Raw genomic sequence first — 19,163 nt, forward strand, 5'->3', positions numbered from 1 at the left:
AGCTCCACAATTATGTTCTCAGATTTTCAACCTGTTTGGGTCCAAGAAAGGGGGCAACTCTGAAGCCCTCTTTAGATCTGCTCATGACTTTCTGGGTTGGAGGGAGCTCTGTCCTGGAGCCAGGTACTCACCAGAGAGCAGAAGGCCCTAGAAAAGGCACCCTTTCCCCTGCTCCCCAGGATCTTGTGGAATTGGAGAAAATGATCACCAAGAGGACAGACCCAGGACTCATCAATAGATCCACATTCTTTAATGAGACAATTCTTTCTAGACATGTGTTAGCTCCTCTTCGCTTCCTCTTTGAAGCTGACAGCCTTTCATGAAATGTACAATTACACAAAATTAAAAATACGGTATATTTATAGATAACGGTCTAAACAGTTTTTCTTTTTTCTTTTTTAAAGAAAACTTTCAGGCATTTGGGATTCTTTTTCAGAAGGTCGGTCTACAAAGGAAACTTGAAAAACATCAGCTGAAGCCAAGGGAACATTCATTCAGACCTTGAAAAATAACAATACTATGAAATTCTCTGCGACATACCAAGCGGACCAGATCAATGGCAAACCCCAGTGTGATTCACCAGTGAACGAGATTTTACAAATGATTTCGCCAGGCCGAACGTTTCATGAATCATCTGAAACTTAACTTTGGAGGGAAAGAGTCTTCGAGCAAATCAACGCACAGCCTCGTTTTCTGTATGGAGACATTCCACAGGCTGAAGTTAACTCCAGACACCCACCGGGCCCTGGATCCAGGTCCAGGTTCTAACATCAGCTAGACCCGATTACACGAGAACTGGACCGGACCAAAGACCTAGCCCCCGAATTTTCCATCAGGTCAAGATAATTCTCTGGTCTGAAGCCAGTCTTAGAGTGCTGGACAGCCCCAGGGCCCGATCTCCAGTTAAAGGACAAAGCAGGCAGGGGTAATGTCCCCTGGCAGGTGTGCAGGAAGGTCACTGAGCATTTGGAAGTGCCAAGGCTGGGGCCTGGCTCTTTCTGCTGAGGGACTTGCCCTTGGGAAGCTGGCCATGCAGCTCCTCACAGAACCTGCGTTGTACGCAGGTTCTGTGAGCTTCCAGGGCGGCAGCCTGGCCAGCCCCAGCCGAATCCGAGCCTGTCCTTTCTGGGAATACATCACGCACAGAAGGCCTGAATAAAGGTTTTCACAAGCGTCCCATTGTTTCCAATTGGTCATAGGCTGATAATTGTTGAAGTTGTGCATTTTTAAAAATAGCCATACTAAAGAGAGACAAATAAGGACCATTGTTTCACAAGGGGGCAAATCCTGACGCAGAGCTGACTCTGTTTCTGACATCTGCCCCCTCCAGTTTTCCAGGGAAACCATTAATCTTATTTAAACTTCTAAAGGCTGAAACTACAGAGTTTTCATGTCCTTGGAGAGCGACCTTTAACAGCTACCTTAGGCATCCCCATTTCAGTTTCAACTTTGACAGAGAAGAGGAGACAAAATTAAAGCACCCCCCCCAAACACAGAAATCAGAGAAACGGAATCTACCCAAGGAGGCGGGTAAGACCCAGACCACGTGACAAGCTGCTCCGTCTGCTGAATCAAGGACCCTCTGGGACCGGGGCTGTGATAAATCACGATATAAGAACGTAAGCTGAGGAGTTCCCATCGTGGCGCAGTGGAAAGGAATCCGACTAGGAACCATGAGGTTGTGGGTTCGATCCCTGACCTCGTTCAGTGGGTTAAGGATCCAGCGTTACCATGAGCTGTGCTATAGGTCTCAGACGCGGCTCGGATCTGGTGTTGCTGTGGCTCTGGTGTAGGTTGCCAGCTACAGCTCCGATTGGACCCCTAGCCTGGGAACCTTCATATGCCGCAGGTGGGGCCCTAAAAAAGCCAAAAAAAAAAAAAAAAAAAAAGTAAAAATAAAAAGGAATGTAGGCTGATCCTCCATCCAGGGCCAAGACAGGGCTTGGTGAGAGAAGACCCAGAAGATGAAGGGCCCTACTCAGTAAAGCTACAGTCAGTGGGTCGGTATTTATCACACTGTACTGATTAAGGCTCGGTCAGCTGATCCTTCACATACATACATATATACAGACATATATTATTATTAATAATACTTTGATTTTTTTTTCTGTTTTAAGGAAAAAAATATTCCCATGCATTCCTCCTATCTTTCTTTGTATTTTTCACCCTTTTCATCTTTTTTTTTTTTTAAACTCCCAGCAGTCATTTTAATGAGACATAGTCCTCTGGGGGCATATCCTGATCTTTAAAAAATATAACCTTTAATCTTTTGCAAATACATTGTTTAAAATGATGTAGATTTATCCCAAAGGAATTCAGGTGCTCGGGAGCTATCTTGGCTCTCAGAGAAAACAATCTCATGCGCTGTCCTGTGTTCAATACCAACCACACAGGACTTAATGGTTATGTAAACATTATTTAAAAATTATTCCAACATAAATACTCTTTTAAAGCTAACATACCACAGCTTTTAGCTCATAATGCCCATAGATGCCTTAATGAAATGCCATTCAAAACTACCTCGCTGTTTAAAGTATACCTGGAGGTTCTAAAATTATGTAAACAACATCCTCTACCCTTCTGTAGAACAAGTGCCAAGGGTGGTGTACTCTGATTGCAAGCTGGTGATGGGATGCTAGTCAGTCTCAGCAAAGTCACCAACGCGCTCTTCAACCTGACTGGTTTCAGGAAGTTTGTTGCAGGTGGACTTGTTCCCCCAGGGGTTGCTTCTTCCATAACATTAACCAAGTTTTCGATGAAGTTCACCCCATATGGGACCTGAATGGTCTCCTTCATAAGATGTCTTTGCACGCCTTGCAAGTGCAGTTTGAATTGGTCGTCAAGAGTCAAGGTCAACCACAGCAAGTAAGTGCCTCCAAAGCTGGAGGACCAGGTGTTCTCAGCCCATGGAATCCCAAGGCCAGGTGGCATCTTTTCCAAGTTGGCAAGTGCAGGAGTATCAGGATGAGCTGGGATGGTCCCCCCACACCCCAGAAGACGGGGGACTCTCACCAGTAGATGTTATGCTGGAAATCTTAGTGGCTTCCTTAGTCCCCTAATGTAATTAGAGATGGGGGAGGCCCAGCATGGGAAGCCCAAGGACAGGAAAGGCTGGAGGTCTCCCAGCTCCGGGACGGAGATCCTCATACACCAGCCCCTCTAGGTGCTACTTACTGCGATGCCTTTTTTAGTCCTGACACCCATAATCTTGGGTTTCCTGGGTGACATGTCCCCAGAAGAGAGCTAGCCCAAGTCTCCAGCCAAAGCTGTGGGGAGCACATGAGCTTTTATCCTCATTACCTGGTGTAGACAGAAGACAGCCCGAGTCTCTAGAACACGGTCACACTGCCTGATACCCATGGAAGCATGTCCAGAAATAAAGGAATGACCCACCCAAGAGTGGGGGTTCACCCCAAAGGAGCAAAGGACAATGAGAATGAGCGGCATGGCTTGAGTAGTCAGTGACGTCAGATCTTAATCATTAAAATTCCATGATTGATAACACTGCAGCCAGAATCAAAGGAACGTCTCTCCTCCTTGTTTTGGCCGAACTTCATCAGATACATATACCTCCAAGACCAGATTTTGAGTTTTTTTTGTTTGAGAAAAATACTGTACACTGCTTTACAGCAGATTCACAAGGTGCTATTATTATTATTTTTTAAAGTCTCCGTCCCCATCTTTCAAGAACAGCCATATTATTTCTTCATGTGCAGGGCATCTTGGAACTTGGTGCTGGTGTACCGGGCGTGAAAGCCTTTCTTGTTGATGGTGTCATCCGTATGGAATCGAATCATCAGAGAATCCCCTGCAGAGTAGATTTCTTCCAATGGCTGAGGGAAGGAGAAAGGAAACCCAGGGGGGCTTTAAGCCCATTGGCTGTGGTTGGAGGCGAAAATAAGGCTGATGAAAATAAATAAGAACCTTACACAAAGACAGGGTGGCTGATGAGGCATCCTGGCCCCCAGAGACTCTGAAGGGCATCACAACAAGTGCTTTCTCAAAGGAAAGCTTTGCAAATTCTATTTCAGAGACACATATACCCCCGCCCTGCTTTTCTAAAGACAATCCTAAATGCATAGCTCATATGGAATCTATTGTTTATTAAGTGCATAGATTAATTAAGGGCATTGCTCTAAGCACTTTCAGATCTCATCTCATGTGAACTTTACAAGAACTTTACAAGGCAGGTGATTCATCCTGCCATTTTCCACTTGAGGAAACCGAAGCTCAAGTTCATACAACCAGAGGGGCCCAAGCTCAGGCCTCCATGACTGTCAAGTGTGTACCATGAATCATCCAGCTCTAGGGCCACCACTGTGCTAAAACAAAGATCACCATTGAGACCAATGTCCTGTCCAAGAACAAAACATGGGATGGGGTCACTACCTCTGTCAGAAAGGTTTTGCCAGGTGGTGGGTAAATGGGAGCCAGGTTCTGAGGCTGCTACCTGCCAAATTCTAACAGAACCTAGCTGGGCTTCCCATACATTTCACTGCTTAGGACCCTCCAAGGTTTTCTTCCCCACGTGGACCCTGCGGCTCAAAAGACTTTATCTCTCAACCACATCAGTTAAGCCACACTCTGTCATCTTTTCTTCTTTAAAGGATGAGAGAAGAGGAAGAGAAATTATTCAAGGACTCATGCAAATGCCAGTCTGAGGTTCTGTCTAGCACAAATACTAATGACTCCAAAATTATTTGATAGAAATCCAACCAATTGCAAAGATGCTTGAGTGATCAGCCCCAGTGGTGGAGGAAAAGACAGAGCTGGGAACCCTGTGTGGCCAGTGCTGGGTGGTGCAGCCAGAGAGGGGCCTGGATGCTGAACTGGCTGATCCACACACTCTCACTGAGAGCCAAGTATTTGCCAGGCCCTATGCCAGGCGGTGGGGACATGGTGATCAAAACAGGCCTGCCCTGTCCAGAGAAGGTGGCCCAGGAAAGAGGTGATAATGACCTTGAGCATAATTATTCTGCTTATCAAAAATGAGTGATTCGGAGTTCCCGTAATGGCTCAGTGGAAACGAATCTGACTAGTATCCATGAGGACACGGGTTCAATCCCTGGCCTCGCTCAGTGAGTTAAGGATCCGTGAGCTGTGGTGTAGGTTGCAGATGTGGCTCCGATCCCACATTGCTGTGGCTGTGGTGTAGGTCAGCCGCTATAGCTCTAATTTGACCCCTAGCCTGGGAAGCTCCATATGCCATGGGTGCAGCCCTAAAAAGACACACACACACACACACACACACACACACACACACACACACACAAGTGATTAGTAATTTTCACAGGCATTCGGTTTTGCTTGAAGAGAGAACTGTGAGTATATGGAAAATACAAATGCATAATTAAAAACAACCTGAAGGCTAAATAAAAATAGGGATTGAGGGCATGAACTCTTTGCAAAAGTAGGAAGAGAGTCCTAAAAAGAAAATGCGCTTACCTAGCTAACCTTAGTACCCGGCTTTAGTGTTACCGCCCAACCTTCCCTCTGGCTTCTCTGCCTCCCAACCCCCAGTCAACTCTGGCTACGTTTCCCTCTTTGCTCCAGCAGACCGGCCTCTTGGAGGGTGCTGTCAGCGGAAGGGGTGCCCAGGACAGCTCAGCTCCTGCTCAGGGTCGTTGTGCTCCCTCCCCGGCCGCACCCGGACAGGATAGGACTCACCCCGGAGCCGCAGAAGCGGCCGAGCCTGGGCGCCGTGCTGTCATAGCCGTCGTAAGCCTCCATATAGTCGTAGCCACAGTCGGCTTCCTCCTCGACCTCAAAGGTCCGGAATATCAGCTCCACGCCGTAGCCGTCCTCCGCCACGATCACCCAGTCGCAGCGGGCTTGGCTCGGGTAGTTGTTGTCCCCAAACTGGGCATGGGAATAGAGCTCTTTGGTCTGCACCTCGGCCTTCAGCCTGCCCCCGCACTCTGGAGCGGAGATAGAAGCGCGATGCCCCCTCTGCACGGAGAGCCCGGGCCCCGCGTCTTTCCCCGCACCTACCCCCCATCGCCCCATCGCCCCATCCCTCCATCCTCCATCCCCCCATCCTGGGGCTTCTCTCCACACCCCCGGTACAGACCTATAAAGCCCGCTGTACACCCCGTGGGGGAGGCCTGTCTAGTTTCGTCATCCCATTTTACCGAGGAGTAAAAGAGATCCAGGAGTTTCAGAGTTCAAAGGGGAGTCCACATTGGCCCTCAGGTACAAGCCAAGATCCTATATCCCCATTGGGCCACAGGGAGGCCTCGGGGAATCCCTGAGCTTGCTACTGAAAAGAACCTTGTCCTCTCTCTAGTTATGGAAACATGCGGCCAATGGATGGTTTGCCCGACTGATCGCTGGGATGTGGTTGGAGCTTTACCACTTCACTTCCTGGAAGCGCTAGGACCTCTGAGAAGAGCTCACACCAGCCCCACCGACTTACTGTAATTTGTTATTTTTGCCGGCAGAGGGCACCAAAGCACATCGAAACTGCTGGTGAGCTCTCAAACCTGAGAGCCTGGCTCTAAATCCACTTTAGTTCCCTGCGGATGTTAAGGCGAGGGCCGCTTAGTCTGGTACTTTGGACCTGTATTCCATAGCCCTGGCTTCTGCGCTTTTTACTAGAATAGTAACTCTGGTTGGCTCGGGTCCCATCCCATTCCAGTCCGCTAAGAAACCACACAATAAAAAATGAGACTGATGGGAAATTAGAAAGCAACAGGAATTCTGAAGACAAAACCCTCCACTGCTGGACCTGAACATTCTCTTGGCCTCCTCCCCACTCTGTGGCTTCTGCACTGTCCGGTAGCATTTCTCTGCTCAGCCAGAGCTCCATCTCCAGCCTGGTCCCAGTCCAGTCTGACTGCCAACTCTTTGCCCCATGTGTGCTCTGGCTTAGAATTTCTTCCAGGTCTCATCTGTCTTTGGGAAATTTCAAATTCCTGGGACGTGGCTGGCAATGAAAGGGGCAGTGAGCAGGGCAGGGTGCCTTGTGTCCATCCTGCCAGCTCCCCTCTCCATGCTTCCCCACTTGCTCTGGGCCCAGGGGGACAGACTCCTGGGTCTGCATGGTTGGGCCCTTTGCCCTCCTGGTCCAGCCACAGGGAGCACCAGCAGATCAGAGAAGGGAGGAGGGAGATCTGGGCATTGGTTCCAGGCCCCTCCTTGTCTGGTCACCCCAGGCTATGTCTTTTGACTGCAAGTCACAGCTCCTGTTGGGCCCTCTGCTTGCCTCCCTCTGTCTCCAGGCTCAAGGAACCACTCCCTCCTCTGGCATCTGGGCCGGGGGTAGTAACAACTTTGCAGTTCCTAGCCCTGAGTGCTGTCCCTGTGGTGTCCCCACACCCTGCCCACCCCTCTACAAACAGTCCCTTATTACAGCCGCCTCTGCTGTCGCTCGGGTTTGATCCCTGGCCTGGGAACTTCCACGTGCTGTGGGCACAGCCAAAAAATATATATATATATATATATAAAACAAAATCTCCTTAAATCTACCTGAGTGTGTCCCCACTTCGTGCAGGGACCCTGACCTACCCTCGGCACCTACGATCAGTCTACAGGGACAAGAAGGTGAGTCACTAGTCAATGGCTTTTAAACTTCCCCAGGGAGTTCCCGTCGTGGCTCAGTGGTTAACGAATTCGACTAGGAACCATGAGGTTGGGGGTTCGATCCCTGGCCTTGCTCAGTGGGTTAACGATCCGGCATGGCTGTGAGCTGTGCTGTGGGTTGCAGATGCAGCTCAGATCCCTCGTTGCTGTGGCTCTGGTGTAGGCCAGCGGCTATAGCTCCGATTCGACCCCTAGCCTGGGAACCTCCATGTGCAGCCCTATAAAAGGCAAAAAGGCAAAAATTAATTAATTAATTTGAAAAAAAAAAAAAAAAAGCTTCCCAGGAAAAGTTACGAGGAAGCCGTGAACTGTGCAGAGTTTCCTCCCGGGCAAGGGCAAGCCAGGCTGCGAAGGTCCTGGCTGTCATTTTGTCTCACCTGATTCATGTTTTCTGACTCTGGGAAAAAACCAGGAGGAGGGGCTGTAAAGGGATCAGAACACCTCACAGGGATCATCATCGCGATCTCAGACTCTGAGGGGGCTGCAGGCAGCCGCCGCTTTGCCAGAGTCAAAGTCACTTCCGGGCTTCTAGTCCCAGGTTGTATCATTTAAATGGCTAAAGAACAGAGCCAGTGTCCTAACTGACTTTTTTCCATTTAACACAGTAAATAATGTAAGTGATAAACATTTTCCTCCAAACGACCGAAAAAAGGTGTTTAGATTTTAAAGGAGGAAAAATAATGGGGCATAGAAACACTTTTCATTTTTTCCACCTGGTCCCTGGAGGGTACAGAGGGCTGCTTTCCACCCCTCTGCACCCAGACTTGTGGATTTCACAGACCAGCAAAATTACAAATAAAATTTTAGAGGGAGGAAAAAAGAAGGGAGGAAAGAAGCATGGCACCGACAAATGGCTGCCCATGCACCTTAAGTGTTGTCAATTAAAGACATTAAAATTAAACAACCCTCTCCCCTCTGTTTGTCCATGTTTCATTTCATCTTTTTTTTTTTCTTGCTTTTTAGGGCCACATCTGGGGCATATGGAGGTTCCCAGGCTAGAGGTCCAATCGGAGCTGTAGCCACTGGCCTACACCACAGCCACAGCAATGCTGGATCCGAGCCGCATCTGCGAACTACACCACAGCTCATGGCAACGCCAGATCCGAGCCACATTGGCCACCCATGCCACAGCCCATGGCAATGTCGGATCCTTGACGCACTGAGCAAGGGAAGGAATAGAACCCGCATCCTCACGGATGCTAGTCAGATTTGTTAACTGCTAGCCAGAGCCACAACGGGAACCCCCATGTTTCATTCTAAAGGGGACGTGTGTTATCGCACACCTCCTGCCCCCCCCCCCAGGGTCAGGATTAAAGGTGGTCCTCTCCCTGCCTTCATCACCCGTCTATCTCCAGTCCACTTGGGGATCAGCCCACGCACCCGTGCTGTGCATGGCCTGGAATCCTCTCCTCTGCACGGAGGCGTCCGAATAAAACCGGAGAAACAGGCTGTTGCCCGAAGCCACCACGGGGTCTGGCTTCTTGCTGCCACAGAAACGGCCGAGGACCGGGGCCAGGCTGTCGGGCCCGTCGTACAGTTCCAGGTGGTCGTAGGCACATTCCTGGTGCTGCTCGATCTCGAACTCATTAAATGTCTGGGAACGGAAGGGCAGAAAGCGAGGCAGGGTCACTTCAGCTGGGGTGGGGGAGGGACCTCTCCAGGGATGGGAGAAAACGGGGCGCCGTGGGACACGCGCCTGCTCAGCCAGCTGTGTGGGGGCGTGGAGCCCATGGGGTGATGGCCACCTCTGCAGAGAGGGTCTCCACCTGACCCTTCTTTTGGTTTCCAGAGCAATCCTACGAGCTGTGGCTACCACGACCACGTTACGGATAAGATGGCTGGGGTCAGACAGTTTCAACGCTTGTTAGTGGCTGTCACATCCCGCAGCTTCTCCGTCACTTAATGATGAGAGCAGCAGTGCCCCGGTGCTCACCCTTGGCTGGGAGCAGGTCTAAGTGCTTTGCAAGTAGTAATTCTCACAACCCTGTGAGGTGCCTGCCACAACCCCCACTTTACAGATGAGGAAGCGGAGGCCCAGAGCTGCCAGATCACTTGCCCAAGGTCACATGCTGGCAGAGCTGGGCCATGACCAGGAGGTCAGGGGGCCCCTGCCCTTAACCTCTGCACTGTGCTGTGCCCATCCCTCAGCATAGACAATGTGAATGAGGCTTTCTGATGTGTGTGCTGCTCCACGTCATTGTCCTCAGGACGGCCAGCCTGCGTTGAGTGTTTTTTTTTGCACGCAGAGCCCTGCATTTTCTCACTTAATTCTGATGAGGCTGTGAGGGAAGAGCTATTATTATCCCCAGTGTGCAGAAGGGGAAACTGAGTCTTGGGGAAGTTAAGTGGCTTTTCCAAGCTCACACCCCCCAGCCAGCCTGACTCCACCCCTACTCCTGACTATCATCAGGCTATATTGCCTTCCTCCTCCTTGTTCCCCCTAAATACTGCCCCCTGAAGCAGGCCAGGGCAGCCTCCTATTCCAGGCCATGTAGCCCCAAATGTAGGGCTTCTCAGGCACTGAGCAGACGATTGGCCAATGGCTTGCCCATGGCTACGAGGGGGATGGGACAAGGTGAGAGGGGACAATTTAAACGAAGACTTGGACCAAATGACAGAGAAAAAAGAACATTAACTGGGGGTGGGGTGGGAAGGGGTCTCAAGCCACAAGAAGTGGGCTGGGGCGGCAGAGCAGGGAGGGAGGTGGAGAGGGAGAAACAGAGGCGCCACTGGCTTCTGGAAAAAGGACAAACGTACTTGAAACAGGCAAAGCCCTTCACACTTACAGAAAGAGAGGTGGGAGCCAGAGAGTGGGGTTAGGGATGGTGGGCAGGAATAGGAACAGGAGGCCAGTGACACCAGTGGAGGCAATGCAATGGGGGGGGGCAGTGATGATGGACCAGGGAGGTGGGGAGCTCCCCACTGGACGCCCTGTGGCTGTCCATGCAGACAAACACTAGCTTCCTGGTAAGTATTCAGCTCACACTGTGGTAGCAAAAAGGAGGGTGTGATCAATATACCCAACATCCACTTCCCAGGGGTGTATTTAAGAACTAGTGCATTGCGGAGCCTTAGATAAATTGGACGTCTGGGCTCACTCTGACCACTGTGATCAGTTGCTTTAGATCCGCAGTGCTAAGAGACCAGGAAAAGATGTTTGCGGCAGTTCCTAAAATCTTGTGGCCCTTCCACCCAAGCGCTGCTTCCAGGTGTGCAAATTGCACCTTCCCAACCTTAGGGGGCGCCATTCCCCCACCGTCTTCAGAGATTTGTGTTGCCATGCGAGCATCTTCCAGCAGATGGCAGCCTTTCTCTAAGGCCCTCTACCCAGATTCAAAGCTGTAAATACCCGGTAGAGCTGCTGAAAGCATTTCCTACATGGACAGGTCCCCACCTGAACACCTGTGGTCACGGACCCCTCGAAGCCCCAGGCCTGGCACAGAGAGACACCAGCACTCACGCTCAGCCCGGGCGCCCATTTACCTACCCCTCCTCCTCACTGCTCTTGCCAAGAAAAAGCCATGCAAGTTCCAGCGTGATCATCTATTTATCAACACTTTTTTCTTTGTTCTCTCCCGTTCACCTTGAATGATTGGTCCATAATTCAGGGGGGCATCCATATTCCTTCTAAAGACCTTAGCTACCTCCAGAGCCATTTAAAAATTGTCTGCTGGAACACAACTTCTCCCCTGGGCAAGAGGGTCTGTTCTACACTCCCGGATCGGGGAGTCCCTGGCAGCTGAGAAACAAGACTTGTAGGAAAAAACTCATTTCTCCTTTGAAATAACTCAGCATGGTGTGCAGACCACAATCATATGCATGGATAGGACTTTTATCTTTTTTTTTTTTTTTGCCTTTTCTAGGGCTGCTCCCACGGCATATGGAGGTTCCCAAGCTAGGGGTCCAATCGGAGCTGTAGCCACTGGCCTACACCAGAGCCACAGCAACGCCAGATCCAGAGACAGTAACACCAAATCTGAGCTGCGTCTGCACCCTACACCACAGCTCACGGCAACGCTGGATCCTTAACCCGCTGAGCAAGGCCAGGGATCGAACCCGCAACCTCACGGTTCCTAGTCGGATTCGTTCACCACTGCACCATGAAGGAACTCCTGGATGGGAGTTATAAAAAAGGCTTGAAAGGCGTTCCTCCCGTGGCCCAGCAGGTTAAGGATCCAGAGTTGTTCACCGCTGAGGCCTGGGTTCCATCCCTGGCATTGGAACTTCCAAATGCCATGAGACGGCCAAAAAAAAAAAAAATAGGCTTGAAAGATACGTATTTGTTAATTCAAGAGAGAATCAGCATACATAACTTAATCTCCTATTGTTAATTGAAAAAAAAGTTAAGACATAGAAGACTATATATAGTGAGTCCATTGAGAAATGTGAGCAAGAAAAAGGATATGTATTGTTTTCCTCTGCATGTACATACACACACAGAAATTTCTGGAAGGAGTCACAAGAGGATGTTCCGAAAGGTCATTTCTAGAGTGGGCATGGAAATCTGGAAACTTTTGATTTCCACTTTCCTATATTCTGTACTGACTACATTTTGGTTTTTTACCTTGGAGAATGTATTTTTTTTTTTAATATTATGCCCCCAAACAACTAAATCTCAAACAGCACCTCAGATCTGTGTGGTGGGTACCAGCTCATATTGACACCACTGTGAACAGGTGCTGTTTATGGAGTTTTCTCACCCACCACTCTGGACCGAGGGCTTTAGATGCACTTTTAATCTGCACAACAGCCCCATGAGGTAGGTTTCATTAGCAGCCCCATTTTCCAGATAGTATAACTGAGTCCTGGAAATACTGAGTAACTTGCCCAAGTTTCAGAGCTGGGAAGAGGCAGAGCAGGGAGTCACGCTCAGGTGGACCTGCTAACGGGAGTCTATGTTGTCCATAAACTATGAAAATGACTCACAAGTTTCACCCTGTGGCCCGCGGTTGAAGAGATGTTCCAGGTACACTCCCTCCGGCTTGGGTATTTGTCAGGCCAGTTGGGGCTCACCAGGGTCCCCTCTGCACTGCTGATCTTGTGTGCACAGCCAGCTGGGGGAACACATGCAGAAAGAGAGGACATTCACCTGTGGGCAGCAGAAGAGGCATTCTGGAAGAGTCTTGTCACATGGTCTCCTAGCGTCTCTTGTCACATGGTCAGCAAATGCCAAGGCAGAGGCTGGCCTGAATCAAGAGTCCCCTGCATCAGAGATTTGCTGATTTATTTGGCGTCGCTGCCTTTCTGGAGCCAGGTCATGTTTCTTACTATTGCTATGCGCATCGTGCTTGTCATTGGAAATATGGGGGAGGTAGTGGTTTAGATCACAGGCCCTGGGGTCAGATGGGCCTCCGCTCAGGTCCTGGTTCCACCACCTACAAAGCTGTGGGATTTTAGGCACTTATGTCAGCTTTGGTATCTTTATTTGTAAAAGCGGTGCCAAACTCATAGGGGAAGAATGCATCCGTAAAATGAGATACTGGAGTTCCTGTCGTGGTGCAGAGGAAATGAATCTGACTAGGAACCATGAGGTTGTGGGTTGGATCCCTGGCCTCACTCAGTGGGTTAAGGATCTGGGGTTGCCATGAGCTGTGGTGTAGGTTGCAGCTTCAGCTCGGATCTGGCATTGCTGTGGCTGTGGTGTAGGCTGGCAGCTGTAGCTCGGATTCAACGCCTAGCCTGGGAATCTCCATATGTCACGAGTGCAGCCCTAAAAAGCAAAAAAAAAAAAAAAAAAAAAAAAAAAAAATGCATGTGAAAAGTTTGGCAAGTGCTAACAAAGATATCCATCACAGTGTCTTCTGTCTTTCAGTTTTCCAAAGCAGTTCAATTGGAGGCTACAGAGATGGCCCTGGTTACAGCAGAGTGGTCCAGCAAATTGCTCAGTAAGTAGTAATTTGGCCAATAGCTAGAACTGGTCTCCCTCTGTGGTGAGCACTGCACTAAGCATTTTGAATGCATCCTTTCATTTAATCCTTACTACCTTCCAGTTGAGAAAATAAGTCGAGAGAATGCAAGCGACCTGTTGGCCAGGAGTGGAGCCGGGACTTGAACCTAGGCCTGCCCTTGCTTACTGGGTAGGAAATACAGGGCGCTGAGAAGGTACCCCTGCCATCTCCCAGGCTGCCCTGCCGCTTCAGGCTGAGGCCGCTGGAGGGGGCGGTTGGGGGCGAGTTGGAGGCAAGCGCGGCTGCGAGCAGGTTCAGCTGATTTGCCGCCTCTGCTCCGGAGCCACACGGAGGACGGGCGCCAACAGCCGCAGCTGCTCAGAGGCAGGATGCTCGCCCTCACGCCCCCTCCTGCTCAGGGGAACCCATACGTTCACCTGACGGGACCTGGGCCTAGAACATCCCCCCTGGCCTCTCTCGCACCACAGGCACTTGACAGCGATTTCTTTCTAAGTCCCAGAAAGACAAGCTGCTTCCAAATTCTTCCAACACACCTCTCAACCCAACCTGTGACCTCCGTGTCGGGGTCTCAGCGCTGGGCTGGAGCGGGGGTTGCACTTTGCTTCTGAGGATGTCTAAGCTCATTCTATAGCATCCCCGGGAGGCCCTGACCAGTCTCCGTGGCGACCCGGCCAGCATCTCCTGTGTCCAGAATGCTTATCCCAGAGAAGGGGCCTCAGGTCTTCACCTCTTTCCTCACTCGGACTCCACGCAGGGCTCCGGAGGAGGAGGCGGGGGAGACGGGCAAGGCCTGGAGGCCTGTGCCGTCATCGAGATGCTCCAACTCCCTTTGCAGGGCCGGTACGAACAGGGGAAGGCCTTTCTCACGACTGGACGTGAAAAACCATCTGGCCCTGGAGGACCCCGGACAGTGAATGGAACAGGAAACAAAGTCTTCCCCTATTTCTATTTTACTATTAGACCTGCACCGTGGCTAAAAAAAAAAAAAAAAAAAAAAAAAAAAATTATGGCAGATGGCTACTTACAGACATTTCAAGTGCCTGCTATGTGTCAGCCTGTCTGAAATATTTTCTCAGCATTCTCTCATTTAACCTCCACAAAAACTTTAAGAAGGAGATATGTGTAGTCTCTCTTAGAAGAGGAAACTGAGGCTCAGAGAGGTGAGGTAACTCGCTCAAAGTCACACAGAGAGCCCTAGGTGGTATGATTCTGGAGCCTGGGGATTTAACCACTTTTCAGTAATGACTCCGGGAGACTCGTGAGGCCGCCTGCAAGCCTCCTGAAGGGGAAAATAACTCTTGAGGAGGAAGGTGGGAGGAGGGAAGGCTGAAGCTCTGCCTCAGTTCAGGGTTTAGCGGATCAAGAGGAAGCCCCGCCCTGGCTCTCACACACATGCGATCAAGAGGAAGCCCCGCCCTGGCTCTCACACACATGCGCAAACTTAGGTAGCAGAGGTTGGCCCCGCCCCCAGCCACTGTCCAGCCTCACCCTCTTTGCAATCCTGCTGGTTCTCATGCAGACGGTAGCCGTTCCTGCACCTGCACAGGTAGCTCCCGACGGTGTTGACACACTCGTGCTGGCACCCGCCGTTGTCCTTGGCGCACTCGTCTTTGTCTGCAGAGATCAACGGACTCTCCTAAGGGGAACCACCAGCTTGGGACCGTCCCTCACAGCTCAGAGCCCCATCCGAAAGGAATCTCCACCAGGGAGCCTTCCTGATTGTCCAACTCTGATTATCCTTTTACCTGGTGGCAGCGGGGGTGGGGTGGGGGCAGCATTTCTGATATGGCCTGGCCCTGGTAGAAATTGAATTCCTCCCGCTTCTAAAGCACTTTAACGTGTTTATATGTTCTCCACCCCTGCTCCCCACCAAACCCCAGGAACTCCTTAAACGATAAGCTAATATTAATGATAACAATAATATTAACTAATAAAAACAATTGCTATGTATTGAGTATTTACTTTGCAATGGGCAGTGCCCTAAGCACTCTCTGTATTATCTAAGTTAATTCTCACACAACCTCAGAGGGAGGTGCCTATGCCCCCATTTTACAGGTAGGGAAACTGAGGCTGAGAATGCTAACATGCCCAAGGTCACTTGGTGCGCAAGCAGCCCATGTGACCGGAGGCCTGGGCTCCTACTCCATGCCTCACACCTCCTCCTGCCAGTGGAGCAGATAAGTGTGCGGGCTATGGGCCAGATGTTGCAGTGTCAGCCCTGCGCTTCCTCTTCCAGCTGTTGTGACCTTGGGTAGTCCTTGACCTCACCTGTCAAGTGGAGTCAGTAATGGTATCCTTACCTCATAGGGCTGTTGAGAGGCGGAAGCAAATGAGTACAGGGAAAGTGCTTAGAACTGCATCCAGCCCTGAGTGTCAGTTTTTATTTATTACTAGGGCTGGACTAAGTGTTAGCTGTTGTTGTCATTACGGTTCTTGGAGCGCAAGCTGGTGCAGTGTGCAGCCCGCTCCCAAGCCAGCTCCTTCCCGTAATAATCAAGGACCAGCCTCCACCCCGGGCCTCCCCCTAGGATAACTTCAGGGGTCAGTGGCATCACTCTCTTCTGTGCCCTCTGCCCACTGTGGGTTACATGGCACGCAACCCTTGGTATTTCAGTTTTGCCCTTTTACTTCATGAGGACAACTAAGACTTAAAAAATATAGAGATGAAGCCTGGACAGCACTTCAGCACTGGAGCCATGGGCTAGAGAGAGGCAAGAAAAGATCTCCCCCAAGCTTTCAGGGGGAGGACAGCCCTTACACACCTTGATTTCAGGCTTCTGGCCTCCAGAGCTGTAGAAGAAAATATGTCTGTTGCTTTAAGCCACCTGGTTTGTGGTCCTCTGTTTGGCAGCCCTATAATAATATAGCCACCACTCTATAAAACCTGGGTCCAAGGCAGGGATGCCATGAGGGCAGGGGCAGTGGGCAGAGAAGGGAAGACAGGCGCCCTGAGGCTGGGAGCCCTCAAAGCTGGGTCACCCTCGGCCTGCGGCCTCGCCACCAACCCGCACACCTGAGAAGAAGTGGGCCCTGAAGCCACGCTTGGAGACGGTGTTGTCGGACTTGAACTCCAGGCGCATGTTGTTGCTCTGCGATGTGATGACCTCGGGCATCTCGGAGCCGCAGAACTTGCCATGCAGCCTGGCGTCAGGGGACAGGCCACTGCGCACCTCCACGAAGTCATACTTACACACCTGCGAGGGAGCACCGTGGGGAGCCGCCCAGCACCCCCACCCCAGACCCCAGTGCACTGCAGGACCCCCTTCCTGAGAGCATCCCCCAGCTAGATGGGCAGATGGGCTCAGCCAGGTCCAGCGGGAGGGTCCTCTCGACGCTTACTGGGATCCCTCCAGCCCCAGGTACAGAAGGGGGCACACCTGACCAGCTCCAGCTGTGGGGCTCTATTTGGGCCTCAGGAGGCTGACTTGTCATCCTGTGACCATTGCCCAAGGGTGGGAACGGGCTCTTGATGTCACCCTAGTCCCCAGCGGCATCTCACTCCCTCCATTTCTCCCAGCTGGACACTAAGCCCTAGATCTCTACCTCAGCAGACACGCCTGTCTCGACCACCTCCCACCCCAAGACCCACTTCCTGTCCTGATTCTCTTTAGATCTATCAGCGATAAGAGGACAAAGCACTCCACCTGCAGAGGGCATGCAGCTGGAACTGCCGCACCAAACACTCCCCAGCTGACTCCTTGACCCTAGGAGGCCACCTCCCTGCCTGCCGAGCGCCTTGCTGGGTTCCAGCCCTGAGCCACATCCCAACACGATCACCAATTGATTAGAGCACAGAAACCTACATCGTTGCCTTCCAGTTCAAAGACTTCAAACTGCAGGGAGATCCGGTACTGTGCGGGGGCCACCACCTGCCAGACGCAATTTTTGTTTGTGGGGTACTCCTTCGGCCACCCAGGACTGGTGATGGTTCCATTCAGCTTGGTAATGAAACCGCCACAGGCTACTGCACAGGGGGGAAAGAAGCAAGATTCATTTGGTTTTAGTTCCAAGTGACTGCGATTTCCTCCCAAACAGCAATAAGCCCTGCTGTTCTTTAATAATAATAAAAAATAGTTAAACAGTCTGCACTGATTAATTCAGCGTCCTTCTAGTCTGTTTTAACTGAGGATTTGGACGGATGGGGTTGAGGACAAGTCTTTGCTGATTTAAAAACCAAAACAAAAACCAAAACAAACCAGGGAGTTCCCATTGTGGCTCAGGAGAAACAAACTAACCAGTATCCATGAGAACACAGGTTCAATCCCTGGCCTTGCTCAGAGGGTTAAGGATCCAGCATTGCCATGAGCTGTGGTGTAGGTCGCAGAGGCAGCGAAGATCCCGTGTTGCTGTGGCCGTAGCTCTGATTTGACCCTAGCTTGGGAACTTGCATATGCAGTGAGGGCAGCCCTAAAAAGCAAAAAAATAAAATTACAACAACAAAAAAACCCAATGCATTTGTACATACCTCTGACCCCGTGGCACAGTTGGGGGCCTCACGTAACTTGTGCATAGGAAAATCAGAAATGCTTGCACCAAGCTATGCAATGTCCCTGGTTTCCATGAGCAAGCAGAGTCATGCAGGTGGACAAGAAAAATACCACCATCCAGGTAGAAATGGAGTGAATGAAATGCACTACTCATTGAGTCACAGGGAAGTGCTCGTAGTTATTTGTTTTATTTTCCACCTTAATAATTTCACATGGGCACAGAAGAAAATGAACCATGGCTCCACTTGCACAATTGCTGGGGTGGAGTTTGAAAGTCACCGGTGTTTGTAAGTTGCTTTTCCCTCCAGGAAGTAGGGGGGACCATCCCCCACCACAGCCCATTGTTACTTCATAGCCAATGAGCTGCCCCATCTCTGTCCACCCCACTTCTCCTAAGACTTGGCCCCCATCCCCTCTTATTCCAGCTGGGCAGGTCTGGCACCAACCTTCACACGCCTTCTTATCAGCGGCCAGCTCGTAGCCAGGATCACACACGCACTTGTAGCTGCCCAGGGTATTCACACAGCGCTGTTCACACCCGCCGTGATCTGGCCAGGAGCATTCATCCACCTCTGTTGGGGAGGAAGGTTATCCTTATGAAGTCATCACAAAGCTGCCGGGTCTGTTCCCCCATCGCGCTCCACACCCCAGGATTCCCGGCCAATGTCCTCTAAGAACAAGGATGACTCCTGGTGACCACCTTCCAAGGAGCCTTCTGTCCATGTCTCAGAAACCAGCTGCAACCACAGCAACAAGTGGGATCTTGCCAACGCACAAGACTAACTTGTTAGCCAGAAGCAGGTCTCTTCCAAGAGGGGGGGTCCCACCTGGATAACTCCATCCTTTAAAAGGTTCAGTCAGCCGTATTCCTTTGCGACCTTGAAAAATCTCAAAGTTTCCGTACCAAAGACCATCTATTCTAATGCCATAAAATTGGGGATCCCCACCATATATGTGGAATTTCTCAGGACATTAGGCAAAGGGTGAGGACAAAGGGACACAGTCCTAGATGAAGACATATGCTTATTTTCTAGGGAGAGAACCGGAACCTGCCCTTAGCATTTTTATCACTAAGCAGAAGGGATGTCCTGGGAGATGGTCAAGTTTCCAGAAACACTGGGCTCTTAGATGAGCCAACGTTTCTGGGAGAAACTGCAGAAAGAGGCCATAGTGAGAGTGAGTTAGC

The 19,163-nt window shown here is 50.7% G+C and overlaps 1 protein-coding gene across 2 annotated transcripts in view; it reads right to left on the reverse strand.

Moving 5' to 3' along the window:
• TLL2 (tolloid like 2) overlaps positions 227–19,163 on the reverse strand; it is a 148,255-nt gene continuing 129,318 nt past the window's right edge. For both annotated transcript variants that reach the window (XM_001928475.4, XM_021074297.1), the window contains exons 14-21: positions 18,424–18,549; positions 17,294–17,454; positions 16,504–16,684; positions 14,979–15,104; positions 12,508–12,635; positions 8,962–9,175; positions 5,668–5,918; positions 227–3,833 (exon numbers count right to left, since the gene is read on the reverse strand). In XM_001928475.4, the coding sequence (XP_001928510.1) occupies positions 3,699–3,833; positions 5,668–5,918; positions 8,962–9,175; positions 12,508–12,635; positions 14,979–15,104; positions 16,504–16,684; positions 17,294–17,454; positions 18,424–18,549 (1,322 nt within the window). In that variant the 3' untranslated portion in view covers positions 227–3,698. The remainder of the gene's footprint in view (positions 3,834–5,667; positions 5,919–8,961; positions 9,176–12,507; positions 12,636–14,978; positions 15,105–16,503; positions 16,685–17,293; positions 17,455–18,423; positions 18,550–19,163) is intronic.

The sequence above is a fragment of the Sus scrofa genome, chromosome 14, assembly GCF_000003025.6.
Source record: "Sus scrofa isolate TJ Tabasco breed Duroc chromosome 14, Sscrofa11.1, whole genome shotgun sequence".
Taxonomy (NCBI): Eukaryota; Metazoa; Chordata; class Mammalia; order Artiodactyla; family Suidae; genus Sus; species Sus scrofa.